General features: G+C 41.1%; 1 protein-coding gene across 10 annotated transcripts in view; it reads right to left on the bottom strand.

Annotated features, from left to right (window-relative positions):
• The window catches only part of fgfr1a (fibroblast growth factor receptor 1a), a 57,184-nt gene that overhangs the window by 17,565 nt on the left and 14,457 nt on the right, over positions 1-25,162 (bottom strand). For all 10 annotated transcript variants that reach the window (XM_014160168.3, XM_014160167.3, XM_014160172.3 and 7 more), the window contains exon 2: positions 24,214-24,394. In XM_014160168.3, the coding sequence (XP_014015643.1) occupies positions 24,214-24,301 (88 nt within the window). In that variant the 5' untranslated portion in view covers positions 24,302-24,394. The remainder of the gene's footprint in view (positions 1-24,213; positions 24,395-25,162) is intronic.

Raw genomic sequence — 25,162 nt, 5'->3', positions numbered from 1 at the left:
GTACATAGCCATGTTGTTATGTTCTACTCCCTGTACATAGCCATGTTGTTATGTTCTACTCCCTGGACATAGCCATGTTGTTATGTTCTACTCCCTGTACATAGCCATGTTGTTATGTTCTACTCCCTGTACATAGCCATGTTGTTATGTTCTACTCCCTGTACATAGCCATGTTGTTATGTTCTACTCCCTGTATATAGCCATGTTGTTATGTTCTATTCCCTGTACATAGCCATGTTGTTATGTTCTACTCCCTGTACATAGCCATGTTGTTATGTTCTACTCCCTGGACATAGCCACGTTGTTATGTTCTACTCCCTGGACATAGCCACGTTGTTATGTTCTACTCCCTGTACATAGCCACGTTGTTATGTTCTACTCCCTGTACATAGCCACGTTGTTATGTTCTACTCCCTGTACATAGCCATGTTGTTATGTTCTACTCCCTGTACATAGCCATGTTGTTATGTTCTACTCCCTGTGCATAGCCATGTTGTTATGTTCTACTCCCTGTACATAGCCATGTTGTTATGTTCTACTCCCTGTACATAGCCATGTTGTTATGTTCTACTCCCTGTACATAGCCATGTTGTTATGTTCTACTCCCTGTACATAGCCATGTTATGTTCTACTCCCTGTATATAGCCATGTTGTTATGTTCTACTCCCTGTACATAGCCACGTTGTTATGTTCTACTCCCTGTGCATAGCCATGTTATGTTCTACTCCCTGTATATAGCCATGTTGTTATGTTCTACTCCCTGTACATAGCCATGTTGTTATGTTCTACTCCCTGTATATAGCCACGTTGTTATGTTCTACTCCCTGTATATAGCCACGTTGTTATGTTCTACTCCCTGTACATAGCCACGTTGTTATGTTCTACTCCCTGTACATAGCCACGTTGTTATGTTCTACTCCCTGTATATAGCCATGTTATGTTCTACTCCCTGTATATAGCCATGTTGTTATGTTCTACTCCCTGTACATAGCCATGTTGTTATGTTCTACTCCCTGTGCATAGCCATGTTGTTATGTTCTACTCCCTGTGCATAGCCATGTTGTTATGTTCTACTCCCTGTATATAGCCATGTTGTTATGTTCTACTCCCTGTATATAGCCATGTTGTTATGTTCTACTCCCTGTACATAGCCATGTTGTTATGTTCTACTCCCTGTACATAGCCATGTTGTTATGTTCTACTCCCTCTACATAGCCATGTTGTTATGTTCTACTCCCTGTACATAGCCATGTTGTTATGTTCTACTCCCTGTACATAGCCATGTTGTTATGTTCTACTCCCTGTACATAGCCATGTTGTTATGTTCTACTCCCTGTACATAGCCATGTTGTTATGTTCTACTCCCTGTACATAGCCATGTTGTTATGTTCTACTCCCTCTACATAGCCATGTTGTTATGTTCTACTCCCTGTACATAGCCATGTTGTTATGTTCTACTCCCTGTACATAGCCATGTTGTTATGTTCTACTCCCTGTGCATAGCCATGTTGTTATGTTCTACTCCCTGTATATAGCCATGTTGTTATGTTCTACTCCCTGTGCATAGCCATGTTGTTATGTTCTACTCCCTGTACATAGCCATGTTGTTATGTTCTACTCCCTGTACATAGCCATGTTGTTATGTTCTACTCCCTGTACATAGCCATGTTGTTATGTTCTACTCCCTGTACATAGCCATGTTGTTATGTTCTACTCCCTGTATATAGCCATGTTGTTATGTTCTACTCCCTGTACATAGCCATGTTGTTATGTTCTACTCCCTGTACATAGCCATGTTGTTATGTTCTACTCCCTGTACATAGCCATGTTGTTATGTTCTACTCCCTGTACATAGCCATGTTGTTATGTTCTACTCCCTGTACATTGCCATGTTGTTATGTTCTACTCCCTGTACATAGCCATGTTGTTATGTTCTACTCCCTGTACATAGCCATGTTGTTATGTTCTACTCCCTGGACATAGCCATGTTGTTATGTTCTACTCCCTGGACATAGCCATGTTGTTATGTTCTACTCCCTGTACATAGCCATGTTGTTATGTTCTACTCCCTGTATATAGCCATGTTATGTTCTACTCCCTGTATATAGCCATGTTATGTTCTACTCCCTGTATATAGCCATGTTATGTTCTACTCCCTGTATATAGCCATGTTATGTTCTACTTCCTGTATATAGCCATGTTATGTTCTACTCCCTGTATATAGCCATGTTATGTTCTACTCCCTGTATATAGCCATGTTATGTTCTACTCCCTGTATATAGCCATGTTATGTTCTACTCCCTGTACATAGCCATGTTATGTTCTACTCCCTGTACATAGCCACGTTGTTATGTTCTACTCCCTGTACATAGCCACGTTGTTATGTTGTACTCCCTGTACATAGCCATGTTGTTATGTTCTACTCCCTGTACATAGCCACGTTGTTATGTTCTACTCCCTGTACATAGCCATGTTGTTATGTTCTACTCCCTGTGCATAGCCATGTTGTTATGTTCTACTCCCTGTGCATAGCCATGTTGTTATGTTCTACTCCCTGTGCATAGCCATGTTGTTATGTTCTACTCCCTGTGCATAGCCATGTTGTTATGTTCTACTCCCTGTGCATAGCCATGTTGTTATGTTCTACTCCCTGTGCATAGCCATGTTGTTATGTTCTACTCCCTGTACATAGCCATGTTGTTATGTTCTACTCCCTGTACATAGCCATGTTGTTATGTTCTACTCCCTGTACATAGCCATGTTGTTATGTTCTACTCCCTGTATATAGCCATGTTGTTATGTTCTACTCCCTGTACATAGCCATGTTGTTATGTTCTACTCCCTGTACATAGCCATGTTGTTATGTTCTACTCCCTGTATATAGCCATGTTGTTATGTTCTACTCCCTGTATATAGCCATGTTGTTATGTTCTACTCCCTGTGCATAGCCATGTTGTTATGTTCTACTCCCTGTGCATAGCCATGTTGTTATGTTCTACTCCCTGTGCATAGCCACGTTGTTATGTTCTACTCCCTGTATATAGCCATGTTATGTTCTACTCCCTGTATATAGCCATGTTATGTTCTACTCCCTGTATATAGCCATGTTATGTTCTACTCCCTGTATATAGCCATGTTATGTTCTACTCCCTGTATATAGCCATGTTATGTTCTACTCCCTGTATATAGCCATGTTATGTTCTACTCCCTGTATATAGCCATGTTATGTTCTACTCCCTGTATATAGCCATGTTATGTTCTACTTCCTGTATATAGCCATGTTATGTTCTACTCCCTGTATATAGCCATGTTATGTTCTACTCCCTGTGCATAGCCATGTTATGTTCTACTCCCTGTGCATAGCCATGTTGTTATGTTCTACTCCCTGGACATAGCCATGTTGTTATGTTCTACTCCCTGTACATAGCCATGTTGTTATGTTCTACTCCCTGTACATAGCCATGTTATGTTCTACTCCCTGTGCATAGCCATGTTGTTATGTTCTACTCCCTGGACATAGCCATGTTGTTATGTTCTACTCCCTGTACATAGCCATGTTGTTATGTTCTACTCCCTGTACATAGCCAAGTTATGTTCTACTCCCTGTGCATAGCCACGTTGTTATGTTCTACTCCCTGTACATAGCCACGTTGTTATGTTCTACTCCCTGTACATAGCCACGTTGTTATGTTCTACTCCCTGTGCATAGCCATGTTGTTATGTTCTACTCCCTGTACATAGCCATGTTGTTATGTTCTACTCCCTGTACATAGCCATGTTATGTTCTACTCCCTGTATATAGCCATGTTGTTATGTTCTACTCCCTGTACATAGCCATGTTGTTATGTTCTACTCCCTGTATATAGCCATGTTATGTTCTACTCCCTGTATATAGCCATGTTATGTTCTACTCCCTGTACATAGCCATGTTATGTTCTACTCCCTGTACATAGCCATGTTATGTTCTACTCCCTGTACATAGCCATGTTGTTATGTTCTACTCCCTGTACATAGCCATGTTGTTATGTTCTACTCCCTGGACATAGCCATGTTGTTATGTTCTACTCCCTGGACATAGCCATGTTGTTATGTTCTACTCCCTGGACATAGCCATGTTGTTATGTTCTACTCCCTGGACATAGCCATGTTGTTATGTTCTACTCCCTGTACATAGCCATGTTATGTTCTACTCCCTGTATATAGCCATGTTATGTTCTACTCCCTGTATATAGCCATGTTATGTTCTACTCCCTGTATATAGCCATGTTATGTTCTACTTCCTGTATATAGCCATGTTATGTTCTACTCCCTGTATATAGCCATGTTATGTTCTACTCCCTGTATATAGCCATGTTATGTTCTACTCCCTGTACATAGCCACGTTGTTATGTTCTACTCCCTGGACATAGCCACGTTGTTATGTTCTACTCCCTGTGCATAGCCACGTTGTTATGTTCTACTCCCTGTGCATAGCCATGTTGTTATGTTCTACTCCCTGTACATAGCCACGTTGTTATGTTCTACTCCCTGTACATAGCCACGTTGTTATGTTCTACTCCCTGTACATAGCCATGTTATGTTCTACTCCCTGTATATAGCCATGTTGTTATGTTCTACTCCCTGTACATAGCCATGTTGTTATGTTCTACTCCCTGTATATAGCCATGTTATGTTCTACTCCCTGTATATAGCCATGTTATGTTCTACTCCCTGTATATAGCCATGTTATGTTCTACTCCCTGTACATAGCCATGTTATGTTCTACTCCCTGTACATAGCCATGTTATGTTCTACTCCCTGTACATAGCCATGTTGTTATGTTCTACTCCCTGGACATAGCCATGTTGTTATGTTCTACTCCCTGGACATAGCCATGTTGTTATGTTCTACTCCCTGTACATAGCCATGTTGTTATGTTCTACTCCCTGTATATAGCCATGTTATGTTCTACTCCCTGTATATAGCCATGTTATGTTCTACTCCCTGTATATAGCCATGTTATGTTCTACTCCCTGTATATAGCCATGTTATGTTCTACTCCCTGTATATAGCCATGTTATGTTCTACTCCCTGTATATAGCCATGTTATGTTCTACTCCCTGTATATAGCCATGTTATGTTCTACTCCCTGTATATAGCCATGTTATGTTCTACTTCCTGTATATAGCCATGTTATGTTCTACTCCCTGTATATAGCCATGTTATGTTCTACTCCCTGTATATAGCCATGTTATGTTCTACTCCCTGTGCATAGCCATGTTGTTATGTTCTACTCCCTGGACATAGCCATGTTGTTATGTTCTACTCCCTGTACATAGCCATGTTGTTATGTTCTACTCCCTGTGCATAGCCATGTTATGTTCTACTCCCTGTGCATAGCCATGTTGTTATGTTCTACTCCCTGGACATAGCCATGTTGTTATGTTCTACTCCCTGTACATAGCCATGTTGTTATGTTCTACTCCCTGTACATAGCCATGTTATGTTCTACTCCCTGTGCATAGCCACGTTGTTATGTTCTACTCCCTGTACATAGCCACGTTGTTATGTTCTACTCCCTGTACATAGCCATGTTGTTATGTTCTACTCCCTGTGCATAGCCATGTTGTTATGTTCTACTCCCTGTACATAGCCATGTTATGTTCTACTCCCTGTGCATAGCCATGTTGTTATGTTCTACTCCCTGTACATAGCCATGTTGTTATGTTCTACTCCCTGTGCATAGCCATGTTGTTATGTTCTACTCCCTGTACATAGCCATGTTATGTTCTACTCCCTGTACATAGCCATGTTGTTATGTTCTACTCCCTGTACATAGCCATGTTGTTATGTTCTACTCCCTGTATATAGCCACGTTGTTATGTTCTACTCCCTGTACATAGCCACGTTGTTATGTTCTACTCCCTGTACATAGCCACGTTGTTATGTTCTACTCCCTGTACATAGCCATGTTATGTTCTACTCCCTGTATATAGCCATGTTGTTATGTTCTACTCCCTGTACATAGCCATGTTGTTATGTTCTACTCCCTGTACATAGCCATGTTGTTATGTTCTACTCCCTGTACATAGCCATGTTATGTTCTACTCCCTGGACATAGCCATGTTGTTATGTTCTACTCCCTGTACATAGCCATGTTGTTATGTTCTACTCCCTGTACATAGCCATGTTATGTTCTACTCCCTGTATATAGCCATGTTGTTATGTTCTACTCCCTGTACATAGCCACGTTGTTATGTTCTACTCCCTGTGCATAGCCATGTTATGTTCTACTCCCTGTATATAGCCATGTTATGTTCTACTCCCTGTATATAGCCATGTTATGTTCTACTCCCTGTATATAGCCATGTTATGTTCTACTCCCTGTATATAGCCATGTTATGTTCTACTCCCTGTATATAGCCATGTTGTTATGTTCTACTCCCTGTACATAGCCATGTTGTTATGTTCTACTCCCTGTGCATAGCCATGTTGTTATGTTCTACTCCCTGTGCATAGCCATGTTGTTATGTTCTACTCCCTGTATATAGCCATGTTGTTATGTTCTACTCCCTGTATATAGCCATGTTGTTATGTTCTACTCCCTGTATATAGCCATGTTGTTATTTTCTACTCCCTGTACATAGCCATGTTGTTATTTTCTACTCCCTGTACATAGCCATGTTGTTATGTTCTACTCCCTGTACATAGCCATGTTGTTATGTTCTACTCCCTGTACATAGCCATGTTGTTATGTTCTACTCCCTGTGCATAGCCATGTTGTTATGTTCTACTCCCTGTGCATAGCCATGTTGTTATGTTCTACTCCCTGTGCATAGCCATGTTGTTATGTTCTACTCCCTGTACATAGCCATGTTGTTATGTTCTACTCCCTGTACATAGCCATGTTGTTATGTTCTACTCCCTGTACATAGCCATGTTGTTATGTTCTACTCCCTGTACATAGCCATGTTGTTATGTTCTACTCCCTGTACATAGCCATGTTGTTATGTTCTACTCCCTGTACATAGCCATGTTGTTATGTTCTACTCCCTGTACATAGCCATGTTGTTATGTTCTACTCCCTGTAAATAGCCATGTTGTTATGTTCTACTCCCTGTACATAGCCATGTTGTTATGTTCTACTCCCTGTACATAGCCATGTTGTTATGTTCTACTCCCTGGACATAGCCATGTTGTTATGTTCTACTCCCTGGACATAGCCATGTTGTTATGTTCTACTCCCTGTACATAGCCATGTTGTTATGTTCTACTCCCTGTATATAGCCATGTTATGTTCTACTCCCTGTATATAGCCATGTTATGTTCTACTCCCTGTATATAGCCATGTTATGTTCTACTCCCTGTACATAGCCATGTTATGTTCTACTCCCTGTATATAGCCATGTTATGTTCTACTCCCTGTACATAGCCACGTTGTTATGTTCTACTCCCTGTACATAGCCACGTTGTTATGTTCTACTCCCTGTACATAGCCATGTTATGTTCTACTCCCTGTATATAGCCATGTTGTTATGTTCTACTCCCTGTACATAGCCACGTTGTTATGTTCTACTCCCTGTGCATAGCCATGTTATGTTCTACTCCCTGTATATAGCCATGTTATGTTCTACTCCCTGTATATAGCCATGTTATGTTCTACTCCCTGTATATAGCCATGTTATGTTCTACTCCCTGTATATAGCCATGTTATGTTCTACTCCCTGTATATAGCCATGTTGTTATGTTCTACTCCCTGTACATAGCCATGTTGTTATGTTCTACTCCCTGTGCATAGCCATGTTGTTATGTTCTACTCCCTGTGCATAGCCATGTTGTTATGTTCTACTCCCTGTATATAGCCATGTTGTTATGTTCTACTCCCTGTATATAGCCATGTTGTTATGTTCTACTCCCTGTACATAGCCATGTTGTTATGTTCTACTCCCTGTACATAGCCATGTTGTTATGTTCTACTCCCTGTGCATAGCCATGTTGTTATGTTCTACTCCCTGTGCATAGCCATGTTGTTATGTTCTACTCCCTGTGCATAGCCATGTTGTTATGTTCTACTCCCTGTACATAGCCATGTTGTTATGTTCTACTCCCTTTACATAGCCATGTTGTTATGTTCTACTCCCTGTACATAGCCATGTTGTTATGTTCTACTCCCTGTACATAGCCATGTTGTTATGTTCTACTCCCTGTACATAGCCATGTTGTTATGTTCTACTCCCTGTACATAGCCATGTTGTTATGTTCTACTCCCTGTACATAGCCATGTTGTTATGTTCTACTCCCTGTACATAGCCATGTTGTTATGTTCTACTCCCTGTACATAGCCATGTTGTTATGTTCTACTCCCTGTACATAGCCATGTTGTTATTTTCTACTCCCTGGACATAGCCATGTTGTTATGTTCTACTCCCTGTACATAGCCATGTTGTTATTTTCTACTCCCTGTACATAGCCACGTTGTTATGTTCTACTCCCTGTACATAGCCACGTTGTTATGTTCTACTCCCTGTACATAGCCATGTTGTTATTTTCTACTCCCTGTACATAGCCATGTTGTTATGTTCTACTCCCTGTACATAGCCATGTTGTTATTTTCTACTCCCTGTACATAGCCACGTTGTTATGTTCTACTCCCTGTACATAGCCATGTTGTTATGTTCTACTCCCTGTACATAGCCATGTTGTTATTTTCTACTCCCTGTACATAGCCATGTTGTTATGTTCTACTCCCTGTACATAGCCATGTTGTTATGTTCTACTCCCTGTACATAGCCATGTTGTTATGTTCTACTCCCTGTACATAGCCATGTTGTTATGTTCTACTCCCTGTGCATAGCCATGTTGTTATGTTCTACTCCCTGTGCATAGCCATGTTGTTATGTTCTACTCCCTGTGCATAGCCATGTTGTTATGTTCTACTCCCTGTGCATAGCCATGTTGTTATGTTCTACTCCCTGTGCATAGCCATGTTGTTATGTTCTACTCCCTGTGCATAGCCATGTTGTTATGTTCTACTCCCTGTACATAGCCATGTTGTTATGTTCTACTCCCTGTACATAGCCATGTTGTTATGTTCTACTCCCTGTACATAGCCATGTTGTTATGTTCTACTCCCTGTACATAGCCATGTTGTTATGTTCTACTCCCTGTACATAGCCATGTTGTTATGTTCTACTCCCTGTACATAGCCATGTTGTTATGTTCTACTCCCTGTACATAGCCATGTTGTTATGTTCTACTCCCTGTAAATAGCCATGTTGTTATGTTCTACTCCCTGTACATAGCCATGTTGTTATGTTCTACTCCCTGTACATAGCCATGTTGTTATGTTCTACTCCCTGGACATAGCCATGTTGTTATGTTCTACTCCCTGGACATAGCCATGTTGTTATGTTCTACTCCCTGTACATAGCCATGTTGTTATGTTCTACTCCCTGTATATAGCCATGTTATGTTCTACTCCCTGTATATAGCCATGTTATGTTCTACTCCCTGTATATAGCCATGTTATGTTCTACTCCCTGTATATAGCCATGTTATGTTCTACTCCCTGTATATAGCCATGTTATGTTCTACTCCCTGTACATAGCCACGTTGTTATGTTCTACTCCCTGTACATAGCCATGTTGTTATGTTCTACTCCCTGTGCATAGCCATGTTGTTATGTTCTACTCCCTGTGCATAGCCATGTTGTTATGTTCTACTCCCTGTGCATAGCCATGTTGTTATGTTCTACTCCCTGTACATAGCCATGTTGTTATGTTCTACTCCCTGTACATAGCCATGTTGTTATGTTCTACTCCCTGTACATAGCCATGTTATGTTCTACTCCCTGTATATAGCCATGTTGTTATGTTCTACTCCCTGTACATAGCCATGTTGTTATGTTCTACTCCCTGTATATAGCCATGTTGTTATGTTCTACTCCCTGTATATAGCCATGTTGTTATGTTCTACTCCCTGTGCATAGCCATGTTGTTATGTTCTACTCCCTGTGCATAGCCATGTTGTTATGTTCTACTCCCTGTACATAGCCATGTTGTTATGTTCTACTCCCTGTACATAGCCATGTTGTTATGTTCTACTCCCTGTACATAGCCATGTTGTTATGTTCTACTCCCTGTACATAGCCATGTTGTTATGTTCTACTCCCTGTACATAGCCATGTTGTTATGTTCTACTCCCTGTACATTGCCATGTTGTTATGTTCTACTCCCTGTACATAGCTATGTTGTTATGTTCTACTCCCTGTACATAGCCATGTTGTTATGTTCTACTCCCTGGACATAGCCATGTTGTTATGTTCTACTCCCTGGACATAGCCATGTTGTTATGTTCTACTCCCTGTACATAGCCATGTTGTTATGTTCTACTCCCTGTGCATAGCCATGTTGTTATGTTCTACTCCCTGTACATAGCCATGTTGTTATGTTCTACTCCCTGTACATAGCCATGTTGTTATGTTCTACTCCCTGTACATAGCCATGTTATGTTCTACTCCCTGTATATAGCCATGTTGTTATGTTCTACTCCCTGTACATAGCCATGTTATGTTCTACTCCCTGTACATAGCCATGTTGTTATGTTCTACTCCCTGTACATAGCCATGTTATGTTCTACTCCCTGTACATAGCCATGTTATGTTCTACTCCCTGTACATAGCCATGTTGTTATGTTCTACTCCCTGTATATAGCCATGTTGTTATGTTCTACTCCCTGTATATAGCCATGTTGTTATGTTCTACTCCCTGTGCATAGCCATGTTGTTATGTTCTACTCCCTGTGCATAGCCATGTTGTTATGTTCTACTCCCTGTGCATAGCCATGTTGTTATGTTCTACTCCCTGTACATAGCCACGTTGTTATGTTCTACTCCCTGTACATAGCCATGTTGTTATGTTCTACTCCCTGTACATAGCCATGTTATGTTCTACTCCCTGTATATAGCCATGTTGTTATGTTCTACTCCCTGTACATAGCCATGTTGTTATGTTCTACTCCCTGTATATAGCCATGTTATGTTCTACTCCCTGTATATAGCCATGTTATGTTCTACTCCCTGTATATAGCCATGTTATGTTCTACTCCCTGTACATAGCCATGTTATGTTCTACTCCCTGTACATAGCCATGTTATGTTCTACTCCCTGTACATAGCCATGTTATGTTCTACTCCCTGTACATAGCCATGTTGTTATGTTCTACTCCCTGGACATAGCCATGTTGTTATGTTCTACTCCCTGGACATAGCCATGTTGTTATGTTCTACTCCCTGTACATAGCCATGTTGTTATGTTCTACTCCCTGTATATAGCCATGTTATGTTCTACTCCCTGTATATAGCCATGTTATGTTCTACTCCCTGTATATAGCCATGTTATGTTCTACTCCCTGTATATAGCCATGTTATGTTCTACTCCCTGTATATAGCCATGTTATGTTCTACTCCCTGTATATAGCCATGTTATGTTCTACTCCCTGTATATAGCCATGTTATGTTCTACTCCCTGTATATAGCCATGTTATGTTCTACTTCCTGTATATAGCCATGTTATGTTCTACTCCCTGTATATAGCCATGTTATGTTCTACTCCCTGTGCATAGCCATGTTATGTTCTACTCCCTGTGCATAGCCATGTTGTTATGTTCTACTCCCTGGACATAGCCATGTTGTTATGTTCTACTCCCTGTACATAGCCATGTTGTTATGTTCTACTCCCTGTACATAGCCATGTTATGTTCTACTCCCTGTGCATAGCCATGTTGTTATGTTCTACTCCCTGGACATAGCCATGTTGTTATGTTCTACTCCCTGTACATAGCCATGTTGTTATGTTCTACTCCCTGTACATAGCCATGTTATGTTCTACTCCCTGTGCATAGCCACGTTGTTATGTTCTACTCCCTGTACATAGCCACGTTGTTATGTTCTACTCCCTGTACATAGCCATGTTGTTATGTTCTACTCCCTGTGCATAGCCATGTTGTTATGTTCTACTCCCTGTACATAGCCATGTTGTTATGTTCTACTCCCTGTACATAGCCATGTTATGTTCTACTCCCTGTATATAGCCATGTTGTTATGTTCTACTCCCTGTACATAGCCATGTTGTTATGTTCTACTCCCTGTATATAGCCATGTTATGTTCTACTCCCTGTACATAGCCATGTTATGTTCTACTCCCTGTACATAGCCATGTTGTTATGTTCTACTCCCTGTACATAGCCATGTTGTTATGTTCTACTCCCTGGACATAGCCATGTTGTTATGTTCTACTCCCTGGACATAGCCATGTTGTTATGTTCTACTCCCTGGACATAGCCATGTTGTTATGTTCTACTCCCTGGACATAGCCATGTTGTTATGTTCTACTCCCTGGACATAGCCATGTTGTTATGTTCTACTCCCTGTACATAGCCATGTTATGTTCTACTCCCTGTATATAGCCATGTTATGTTCTACTCCCTGTATATAGCCATGTTATGTTCTACTCCCTGTATATAGCCATGTTATGTTCTACTTCCTGTATATAGCCATGTTATGTTCTACTCCCTGTATATAGCCATGTTATGTTCTACTCCCTGTATATAGCCATGTTATGTTCTACTCCCTGTATATAGCCATGTTATGTTCTACTCCCTGTACATAGCCACGTTGTTATGTTCTACTCCCTGGACATAGCCACGTTGTTATGTTCTACTCCCTGTGCATAGCCATGTTGTTATGTTCTACTCCCTGTGCATAGCCATGTTGTTATGTTCTACTCCCTGTACATAGCCACGTTGTTATGTTCTACTCCCTGTACAGACAGACAGACAGACAGACAGACAGACAGACAGACAGACAGACAGACACAGACAGACCAGGGTCTGTTTCTTGTTTCTTGTTATGTTCTACTCCCTGTACATAGCCACGTTGTTATGTTCTACTCCCTGTACATAGCCACGTTGTTATGTTCTACTCCCTGTACATAGCCACGTTGTTATGTTCTACTCCCTGTACATAGCCATGTTGTTATGTTCTACTCCCTGTACATAGCCATGTTGTTATGTTCTACTCCCTGTACATAGCCATGTTGTTATGTTCTACTCCCTGTACATAGCCATGTTGTTATGTTCTACTCCCTGTACATAGCCATGTTGTTATGTTCTACTCCCTGTATATAGCCATGTTGTTATGTTCTACTCCCTGTACATAGCCATGTTGTTATGTTCTACTCCCTGTACATAGCCATGTTGTTATGTTCTACTCCCTGTATATAGCCACGTTGTTATGTTCTACTCCCTGTGCATAGCCACGTTGTTATGTTCTACTCCCTGGACATAGCCATGTTATGTTCTACTCCCTGGACATAGCCATGTTATGTTCTACTCCCTGTACATAGCCATGTTGTTATGTTCTACTCCCTGTACATAGCCATGTTGTTATGTTCTACTCCCTGTACATAGCCATGTTGTTATGTTCTACTCCCTGTGCATAGCCATGTTGTTATTTTCTACTCCCTGTGCATAGCCACGTTGTTATGTTCTACTCCCTGGACATAGCCATGTTATGTTCTACTCCCTGGACATAGCCATGTTATGTTCTACTCCCTGGACATAGCCATGTTATGTTCTACTCCCTGGACATAGCCATGTTATGTTCTACTCCCTGGACATAGCCATGTTATGTTCTACTCCCTGTACATAGCCATGTTGTTATGTTCTACTCCCTGTATATAGCCATGTTATGTTCTACTCCCTGTATATAGCCATGTTATGTTGTACTCCCTGTATATAGCCATGTTATGTTGTACTCCCTGTATATAGCCATGTTATGTTGTACTCCCTGTATATAGCCATGTTATGTTCTACTCCCTGTATATAGCCATGTTATGTTCTACTCCCTGTATATAGCCATGTTATGTTCTCCTCCCTGTATATAGCCATGTTATGTTCTACTCCCTGTATATAGCCATGTTATGTTCTACTTCCTGTATATAGCCATGTTATGTTCTACTCCCTGTATATAGCCATGTTATGTTCTACTCCCTGTATATAGCCATGTTATGTTCTACTCCCTGTATATAGCCATGTTATGTTCTACTTCCTGTATATAGCCATGTTATGTTCTACTCCCTGTATATAGCCATGTTATGTTCTACTCCCTGTATATAGCCATGTTATGTTCTACTCCCTGTATATAGCCATGTTATGTTCTACTCCCTGTATATAGCCATGTTATGTTCTACTCCCTGTATATAGCCATGTTATTTTCTAGTTCCTGTATATAGCCATGTTATTCTTACTCGTTATTGTTATTCAGTATGTATTTATTCCTCATGTCACTATTTCAATTTTTTATCTTATCTTTAACCCTACATCGTTGGAAAAGGACCAGTAAGTAAACATTTCACTGTTTGTCGACACTGATTGTTGTCCTACACCTACGAAGCATGTGACAAATAAAATGTGATTTATTTGAGTACCTTCCAGTACAATAGTATACATCAAAAATGCAGGCAAGGTCCAACTAACACAATAGCTTCACTGGGCAAATAGTAAAACCACAGACAGACTCAATTGTTCATATGATACTGGGAGATGCATATCAACATGTATGTAATAGTATACAGCAGGAGACAGCATATAGTATCCACAACAACCGGTCTTGAGGAAATGTATTGAAGAAAAAAGTGCATAACTCAAAAGTGCATATAACTCAACGTAAAATTTGCAACATGTCTGACATTCGGTAAATGTCCAAAAAGCTCATATACTGTGATGCAACCATCTGTCTAAATGTTGTGCCCAGCTACATGAGAAAGGAATGACAAAGACAAGGGAGCAGCTCGTTCCTCGATGTCCCTGAAAGAACCATCGTCCACATTCACAGGCAGCTTATTGAATCTAGGCTCTTGTTTGCGTTTGCAGAGCTGAAAATCGAGCTACAGCCTCTTGCCTTCTTCACCCAATCCCTGCCTATCCTCTCCCTTAAATTAAATCGCACCCTGAATTAGTCAAGGACCAAATTGTGAGGCTGGCAAGGAGCTCCTCGGGAGAGGAAGGTGGAATTAGATTTGAGGAATGGGGAGGGGGACGGCGACACAGAGCTAGACACCTGAGCCCCTGTTCTCTATGACTACACAGTCGACCAGGGGGAGGGGGTAACCCAATTATGTTGACACATTGTCCATCACAACGGTGTTGTCTGTCTGGTTACAAAAGCACACAGCGTCACAAGCTAAACTTGCCTGGGAGTCTTGCTCTTTATGGGGACATTTGTTGAAAAGACACTGGAAAAGCATTAGAGGACAATGTGATCTGAATCTTAGCTATAGGCTGCGGACTGGGCTATACAGTGAAAAAGCCATCTTTGCCATTTCCAGATGGTAATGTCTGTCACAAACACTGTGGCCCAAATACATGTTCTGCATCCTTTGCCATTCTCATTGCTCCTCTGTCACAACTATCTGTACATCTCACGTACCTAGGTCCTCCTATATCCTTGATGGATTAAAATCCATACATTCCAACAATTATGATTCCAAGAACATGGAATCCCAAATGCTTCTAGACATAATCTAAAGATCGCTTAGTTATGAACAGATAACCTACAGATTGATGTAAAGAAAAGTTAGTGTTGTTGAATCTACTTTCTTCCTGGGTCCAAAGAAGACAGATTCTTGGTGCGTTCATAATGAAGTGAAGACTGAACATACAGCACACTGCTACATGTAACATATACTAGGCTCTTCCTCCAACACAGGGAGCACACCCATATACCATACCCTCAGGACAACGTTAGCAAACCTGATCACAGTAATCCCTCCCTCCATCTCAACAAAGGCCTCTCAACAATAAAGGGGGAGAGAGAAAGAGCATTTGCACAAGAGAATGAGGGAGAGAGAGAGAGAGCGAGTTAGGGCCTGCAGTGGCAAGTTCTAGTGCCAGTTGCCATGGTGACCCTCAGTTGGGCCTAGTAAAGGTATTTCCTGGATCACATATGTCTGACAGGCCTTTAATCCCAGCAGGAAAAGGGGCCAGGGGGTAGGATCAACTTTCTCCTCAAAAACAAAACCAAAGGGAAGGGGGGGACGGGAAGCCCAGAACTATCCAATTGAGACTTGGGCTAAAACGTTAAGGGCTCCACCATGCTCTGTGTGGGGCCATGATCTTGCTTGTCTTTTTCCTCCTCGTCCTAAACCTGATAAGGCTATGTCAACATTAGTTATTAATCTAGCTGCAGACGCCCCATAAATATCCCATGAAAGATGTACAAAATGTACTCGTCACTGTTGTGGAGCAAAGTCAATCCAGTTTTATAATTACCGCTGGGAACAGCAACAAAGTACAACATTGTCATCACTATTGAGGAGCAGACATACCTTGCATACATTATTTCTTTCTTCCAAATGGGAGAATCAAGTGGGAAACGCACATGCTGTAAGGAGATTGAGTCAATGTCCAGTTGAGGCCTGTCTAGTTTGTGTATTTAGAAAGAAAGTGTCATCTTAACTAATACTGTGAGTCACAGTATTTTCACAAACAGTCATTCCATCATTATTTCCATTCAGTAAGCGGTATCTGTGTGTAACTCAAAATATAAAAGGTGAACAGACAGCTAGCCCATTAGAAAATTGTGGCTCAGTTAATCCTTCTGCTTCAATGATTGGATTAGAGACCATATTTTCAGAAAGCACCCCAGCTGGAATATTCCTGCTTGCATGCTTTCTTCCAACTATTTGGAAAAATTGATTGACATTCCTGAAAATCAACTTAATTACACAAAATCATGAAAGGTATTTTGACCGAGAAGTAAGCATGCAAGACAGGGTTTGAACAACAACAACAAAAAGTTCATGAGTTTATGAGCGCAGGACTGAATCCAAAAACGGAACATATAGGCAGCAGTCTATAGAACCTGTGCTGGCTTCCAGATAGGAAGCAATATGCCATGTGAATGACTGTTGGGATTTCCTGCCGGAGTGATGGTTGAGTGCAGCACAGAGACCAGTTAAAGCAGGGAGATGGCGTGAGAAGAAAGACCTCGCTCTCTCTGTGGCCAGTCTACCCCCACTGATTTGACCCCGACACAGAGTGAGTGAAGGGTTGATCGTGACAGCAGACAGGAATAGCAGGAAGTGAGAACAACACAGAGTCTATTAGCAAACCCAAAAGTTTACATTAATGGGATAACCTTTGCTTAAAGTTTTTCAATGGCCAACATTTCCATCTGGACCCCTCATGTCTACTTCATTAGCACCATAATATCCCTGATGTTCAGCAGGTATGGTGCCTTTAAGCCCGCTCTCTGTATAGTGCCTTTAACCCCGCTCTCTGTATACAGTACCTTTAACCCCGCTCTCTGTATACAGTGCCTTTAACCTCTCGCTCTGTATACAGTGCCTTTAACCCCGCTCTCTGTATACAGTGCCTTTAACCCCGCTCTCTGTATACAGTGCCTTTAACCTCTCGCTCTGTATACAGTGCCTTTAACCCCGCTCTCTGTATACAGTGCCTTTAACCTCTCGCTCTGTATACAGTGCCTTTAACCCCGCTCTCTGTATATAGTGCCTTTAACCCCGCTCTCTGTATACAGTGCCTTTAACCCCGCTCTCTGTATACAGTGCCTTTAACCCCGCTCTCTGTATACAGTGCCTTTAACCCCGCTCTCTGTATACAGTGCCTTCAGAAAGTATTCACACCCCTTTACTTTTTCCACATTTTGTTGTGTTACAGCCTGAATTTAAAAAGGAGCTAATTGAGGTTTTGTGTCACTGGCCTACACACAATACCCCATAATGTCTAAGTGGAATTATGTTTAGACTTCTTTACAAATTAATAAAAAATGAAAAGCTGGAATGTCTTGAGTCAATAATTATTCAACCGCGTTTAAATGGCAAGCATAAATAAGTTCAGAAGTAAAAATGTGCTTATCGAGTCGCATAATAAGTTACATGGACTCACTATGTGCAATAATAGTGTTTAACATCATTTTGAATGACTACCTCATCTCTGTACCCCACACATACAGATAATTGTAAGGTACCTCAGTCGAGCAGTGAATTTCAAACAGATTCAACCACAAAGACATGTCTCGCGAAGAAGGGCACCTATTTGTAGATGTGTAAAAACAACAAAATGGTGTATCAATACACCCAGTCGCTAAAAGATATATAGGCGCCCTTCCTAACCTAGTTGCCGGAGAGGAAGAAAACCGCTCAGGGATTTCACCATGAAGCCAATGGTGACTTTAAAACAGTTAGAGTTTAATGGCTGTGATAGGGAAAAACTGAGGATGGATCAACAACATTGTAGTTACTCTACAATACTAACTAACCTAAATGATAGAGTGAAAACAAGGAAGCCTGCACAGAATAAAAATATTCCAAAAACATGCATCCTGTTTGCAATAAGTCACTTAGGTAAAACTGCAAAAAATGGGAAATTAACTTTATGAATACAAAGCGTCACACAATAAATGGCCAAAAGTATGTGGACACATGCTCGTCAAACATCTCATTCCAAAATCATGGGCATTAATATGGAGTTGGTCTGCCCTTTGCTGCTATAACAGCCTCCACTCTTCTGGGAAGGCTTTCCACTAGATGTCGGAACATTGCTGCAGGGACTTGCTGTAGCATTACATTTTCCCTTCACTGAAAATTAGGGGCATAGCCTAAAACCATGAAAAAAAGCCCCAGACCAAACTTTACAATTTGCACTATGCATTTGGGCAGGTAGCATTCTCCTGGCATCTGCCAATCCCAGATTCGTCAGTCGGACTGCCAGATGGTGAAACGTGATTCATCACTCCAGAGAACGCGTTTCTACTGCTTCAGAGTCCAACGGCGGCGAGCTTTACACCACTCCAGCCAACTCTTGGCATTGTGCATGTTGATCTTAGGCTTGTGTGCGGCTGCTCGGTCATGGAAACCCATTTCATGAAGCTCCTGACGAACAGTTCTTGTGCTGACGTTGCTTCCAGAGGCAATTTGGAACTCGGTCGTGAGTGTTGCAATCAAGGACAGACGATTTTTACGCGCTACGCGTTTAAGCACTTAGCGGTGCTGTTCTTTGAGCTTGTGTATTCTACCACTTCACAGCTGAGGTGTTGTTGCTCCTAGACATTTCCACTTCACAATAACATAACTTACAGTTGACCGGGGCAGCTCTAGCAGAGCAGAGGTTTGACGAACTGACTTGTTGGAAAGGTGGCATCCTATGACGGTGCCATATTGAAAGTCACTGAGCTCGTCAGTACAGGACATTCTACTGCTTAATGTTTGTCTATGGAGATTGCATGGTCGTGTGCTTGATTTTATGTACAAGTCAGCAACGTGTTTGGCTGAAATAGCTAAATTCACTAATTTGAAGGGGTGTCCATATACGTTTGGCCATGTAGTGTATTTGGGGCAAATCCAACAGAACACATCACTGAGTACCACTCTTCATATTTTCAAGCATGGTGGTGGCTGCATAATGTTATGGGTATGCTTGGTTTTTATTGGGGGGGGGGGATAAACGGAATAGAGCTAAGCACAGGCAAAAGAGTATTTCTCTTTGTATTTTAAAGTAAGTTATCTTAGCGCACTCACTATCTTGAGTGTTATAAACATGTGGAGGCTTGAGTATTTGTTTGTGGCTTGTTTGTCTGTGAGAAGGATTGTGTTTAAAAGGCCCTCCCTAGAATTATATATTGTTTCCCAGTGGAATCTTTTGACTGTGCTGTCCTCCTGTCCTGAGGCCTAAAAACATGACAATTTCCACATAAGCTATTTTGTTTCCCACTCATGTGCAAAAAGAATGTGACCAAATGCTTCTACCGTGATGGTTTGTGGACAGCTGAAGCGATCAGTCCCCCAGTGGGAGAGCACAGGGAAAGGACTGGAGGAAATGCAGAGGGGGCCCTAGACAGTACCTGACCATTTGGGTACGAAAACTTTTTGGAGAAAGACAATGCATCATGCTCCCCACCCCACTGGCAATATGTGACTTGTTTCAGAAAACTAGGCGTATGTCATGCGTCACTACTTCACACGAGAGGCATTTGAATGTAAATTTAACTTTTTTTTTGTCAAAATGCGTTTTTTGGCAGAAATGCCTTCTGGAACGTGTGAACTTAATAACCAACTTGTATGCCATCTGTAAATATGAATACAATTGTTAAATGACGAGCCGAGTTGGTTTAGCCACGGAAAAAGACTGGAACCTTCCAGCTAGCAATGATTGGCTGAGATAATGGATGGGCTGGACATGCCGAGAGAGGAGTTGCGATTGGTCCTCCATGTAGAACGCTTCAGTCTGTAACTGAAGGGCTGCTCAGTATGTGTTGGTAATCCTTTCTAACATAGCTTTTTTGAAAGATATCACAAATAACTGCAAAAGTGTTGCTCTACACTTTCTGGAGGACAGTTTTGAAATCAGTGGAATGCCCGGTGGAAGCAGAGTAGGATAGCTAAGGAGGTGGAGAAAATTCTGGCATTTGATATGCGGGCGGAGTCGAAAAGAGAACACACAGAAGGCTGTTGTATAAAACACCCATCTCTGGATTACATTGTAATGGCTCCCGAGTGGCGCAGCGGTCTAAGGCACTGCATCTGAGTGCTAGAGGCGTTATAACAGACCCTGGTTCGATCCCAGGCTGTATCATAACTGGCCGTGATCGGGAGTCCCATAGGGCGGCGCACAATTGGCCCAGCATCGTCCAGGTTAGGGGAGGGTTTGGCCGGGGTAGGCCATCATTGTAAATAAGAATTTGTTAAAACTTCTTTGGGATAGGTGGGACATTAGCGTCCCACCTGGCCAACATCCGGTGAAATTGCACAGCGCGAAATTCAAATTAAATTACTATAAATATTAAAACTTTCATGAAATCACAAGTCCAATACATCAAAATATAGCTTAATTTATAGCTTATAGCTTAATCCAGCCATGGTGTCAGATTTCAAAAAGGCTTTACGGCGAAAGCAAACCATGCGATTATCTGAGGACAGCATCCAGCACACACATGCATAACAAATCATTTTCAACCAGGGAGTTGCGACACGAAAGTCAGAAATAGCGATATAATATATGCCTTACCTTTGAAGATCTTCTGTTGGCACTCCAAAATGTCCCAGTTAGATTACAAATGGTCCTTTTGTTCGATAAAGTCCTTTTTCATATCCATAAAAAAAAAATCAGTTTAGCTGGCGCGCTTCAGTCAATAATCCACTCGGTTTCCCTCTTTCAAAATGCATACAAAATGAATCCCAAACGTTAAGAATAAACTTATCCAAACAAGTCAATCAACGTTTATAATCAATCCTTAGGTACCCTAATACACAAATAAACAATAACATTTAAGACAGAGAATCGTTATTGTCTTTACCGGAGATAAACAAAAACAAAAAGAATGCGCTGTCTCGGCCATGCGCTTGGAAACTACAGCCAAAATGGGAGCCACTTAGAAAAACTACAACTTCTCCCTCATTTTTACAAAAACCAGCCTCAAACTCTTTCTAAAGACTGTTGACATCTAGTGGAAGCCTTAGGAACTGCAATCGGGCACGATTTCACCCTATTATAAAAGTGCCAGGCATTGAAATCAGTGGTATGCTGATATTCTTTTTATTTTTATGGTTTGTCCTCGGGGTTTCGCCTGCCATTTCAGTTCTGTTATACTCACAGACATTATTGTAACGGTTATAGAAACTTTCGAGTATTTTCTATCCAAATCTACCAATTATATGCATATCCTCGCTTCTGGGCCTGAGCAGCAGGCAGTTTACTTTGGGCACGCTTTTCATCCGGACGTCAAAATACCACCCCCTATCCCAAAGAAGTTAACTGACTTGCCTTGTCAAATAAATACAAAAATAAGGGCAACCATGGCATCCGTGACAGAGAAGGAGAAGCGTGCAACCATGTATACGGGTAACAGCATCTATCTAGCTTCATTTTCAGATTTTAAACATTTAAGATGAAGCGCATTGTTCCTCCACTTATCTGACTGGCTGGCTCGTTAGCTAACATTAATTGTATGATCTGTGTAGTACTATTATTCGTATCTCAGAGCCATTTGCATTGCTAGTTATATAGCCTAATGTTAGCTCGCAGGCTAATATTGAATCTCAGGGTATTAACATTATGAGTTGGGATTACGGTTCATTGTTTAGCTAGCTAGCTACATGTCTAAACAAAAGACTCCACTATGCAAGTAACCATTTCACTGTACCGTTTACACCTTCTGTATCCTGTGCATGTGAAACTTTGATTTTATTTCATATAGTGTGTGTTTACCAGAGACGTTAATGTGAAGAACAACATGACCTTCACCAAAGTCAAATTAGGATATAACGTTAGGTCAACGAAAGTGTCCAAGTTCTAAAATGATCCAGTAGAATGCCCTGCTTTTGTTTCGAGACTCACAACCGTAAGCTATTTTCTGTAATTAGCTTGCTATTAACTTGTAAATAATTATCATGTTGTGAGTTTATTTTCCTGTAATAATGAATACAAATTAGCTAAAGTTAAGACGTTGTCAGCTATATGATGTGGTCATTATTTGAACTGGCTAGCCATTTACCTCCCTGCACTAACATGCCAGAGACAGTTTGCTCTGCGTCAACCAGACTTCATGTCAGAAGGGAACGAAGGGTTCCCACGAGTCAACATGAGGCCCCCTCCCCGCACCCCCGAGACAGCACGATTTATCCTTGTCAGGTGTACAAGCTAGAAACAAAAAATAATATTGTGTAGAAAGTTGCTTTTAGTTGCCTGGTATGCTATATTGACATATACTAAATTATTTTTTTAAAGGATGGGTTTGTTGGTGTTAAAATACACCAGTTATACTATTTTGGACCACCAGGCTGCTGACGCATGTGAATCCTTAAAAGAGATGGGTGGGGCTAAGGCTTAAGAGGGTGTGAACTATGCTGAATGAGTGTAGACAAAGAAGAGCTCTACAGTTCATGTACCAAATCATTCAAGGGCCATTTTCTCAAAAGTTGATCAACTTTTAAAGCAGAATTACTTTTACATTGTATATCATACACTACAGTTGAGGAACAATTTTCTAGCTCTTAGTCTCTACTTTCATCCAATGTAAAAAACACCATTTCAAATTTTGCTACCCAAGACCGAATCGAGCTGGGCGGTCACATATATCCTCCGGTCTCTCTCATTCTAGCTGTAAGAAAATACACTGTTTTCTTAAAAACCATCTCTCTTTGGCTTAGAAAGGGCTCCAAGGGTTCCAACCTTAAAACAAAGGTTAAAAAAAGTTGTACAGCTTATTTATAGTGTCTCTGGCAGTTAACTCTTCCCTCTGTGACAAAAAAAACCTTTTCATTACAAAGGAGGAGAGGATAGGAGCAGGAATTTCTAGCTATGTAGTGTAGCTGCCTGGGCCTGAAGCTACAGATGGGAGCTATTTACTCCCTCCCTGTCTCAGTGTTGGGATAAACACAGCTCTGACTAGTTTTATTTTAAGGCTTACTGCCCAAAAAAATACACTCTTTCATAATCACTCTAATTATAATGCTGGACTTCATTATATTCCATTTGCAGCACTCTACTTCCGATTCCAGAGTGTAAACACCCAAAACTATCCACCCACAAGTCCAGGCAGCCATTACAGTATTGGAATTCAGCCCAAATAAACTTTTTTCAGGATTCTATTTCAGTGACTCTATTCCATTTTTTCCAGCTGAGCTTGTGTAACAAATAGGTAGCCTACGAAAAGGCAACTTAGAAGTTACCTATCTGAGCTTTACAAGAATATTAAAGAGTAGATACTGAGAGCATACAGCGAAATGTCTCCAGGGTTACAAACGCAGCCCCGTCAAGTTAGATCCAGTCAGGCTCACTACATTACATCAAATACAGGGAAATGGGAGGGGGCTACACAGACTACAAAGAGAAAAACTTCAAACACTGGAAAAGTCTCCAGATTATTGCACAGCTACAGAGACCAGAGGAATTAAAGAATTACTGGTAAAATGGAGTGCTTGTAAAATAAAACTACATCATCTCTAAATCCATGTACGGATGTAAATGAATAATAGAAAAGGCCATCGTATGACCCATTTCAAAAGGGTCTGGGATAAGAGCCAGTAAAATATATTCTGGTTCATTTTGACTAGAAAACATGATCAAGAGAAATGTGACACACAAGAAGACATACATTTAGGTGACGGACTGCGCCATATATGTGTATATTTTAAAAGAGGCCAGGCAGGAGCCTTACCTTCATCGGGGATGGCAGGCCGGGCCTGGGATGGTAAAATGTGGGCAAGCAAGGCCAGAACCACCAGCGTACTCCGCACCGCCAACATCCTGTGAGGGCCGCTACAGCTGTTGATTGCTCTGTGAATGGAATGCCATCGGGACCTCTGGGGAATCAGCAGTGAGCCATTCACTGTGCCAACCTGGAGGAACAAAAACACCACCAGGTGAAACTGTGCTCACAAATGAGGCATGTCAAACACAAATGCGAAGTTATGAGCCTTTGTTGAGTGCCTTGCAGAAAACGAGAGCTTTGAGAGTTAGCGTGCGGAGGAAGAGTAGATGCTGAGCTGTGCTGAAACACTCAGAGGGATATCTCACAAGGGATCTATTGCATTTTAAGCCAAACTCACTCATTATTCATGTAAAGACTAACACTGTACAATTGAGAATTAACAAGTACAGCAGATTTAAAAATTGTGTTAGAATCTTTTTGAGCTGCATTGTTGGTTAAGGTCTTGTAAGTAAGCATTTCATGGTAAGGTATAATACACCTGTTGTATTCGGCATTGTATGTGTTGTATGTGACAAATAAAGTTTGATTTGATTAAAAAAATATATATTTTTGGACAGTATGATTTTGAATTTCAAATGAGCTTGGTGGTTTGCAATTTTTGCAAATGCAGATACTCCCAGTGTGATAAGAAAATACAAACAAAGCATGCATCAGATTGTTCAGGTATTACAAAACAAACAAGTGAAATTGTATTACGTAGTTCTAAAGAAGTAAGAACAAAAGAAACAAGAGGCATGATACATTTTCATGGCCTGTACGTAATAGTATTACTACATACAAACCCTGGGAGGCGAGATGCAAATGTTTCACTGTCAAACTCATACAGATAGTCTCTAATTACACAGAGGAAAAGGGTTACTTTAACTCACATTGTAACAAAAAGTATTTATATGCA

This window comes from Salmo salar, chromosome 20, assembly GCF_965601325.2.
Source record: "Salmo salar chromosome 20, fSalSal1, whole genome shotgun sequence".
NCBI classification, from domain to species: domain Eukaryota; kingdom Metazoa; phylum Chordata; class Actinopteri; order Salmoniformes; family Salmonidae; genus Salmo; species Salmo salar.
The sequence above is the reverse complement of the archived record's forward strand: the minus strand, read 5'-3'. Positions and strand labels throughout refer to the sequence as shown.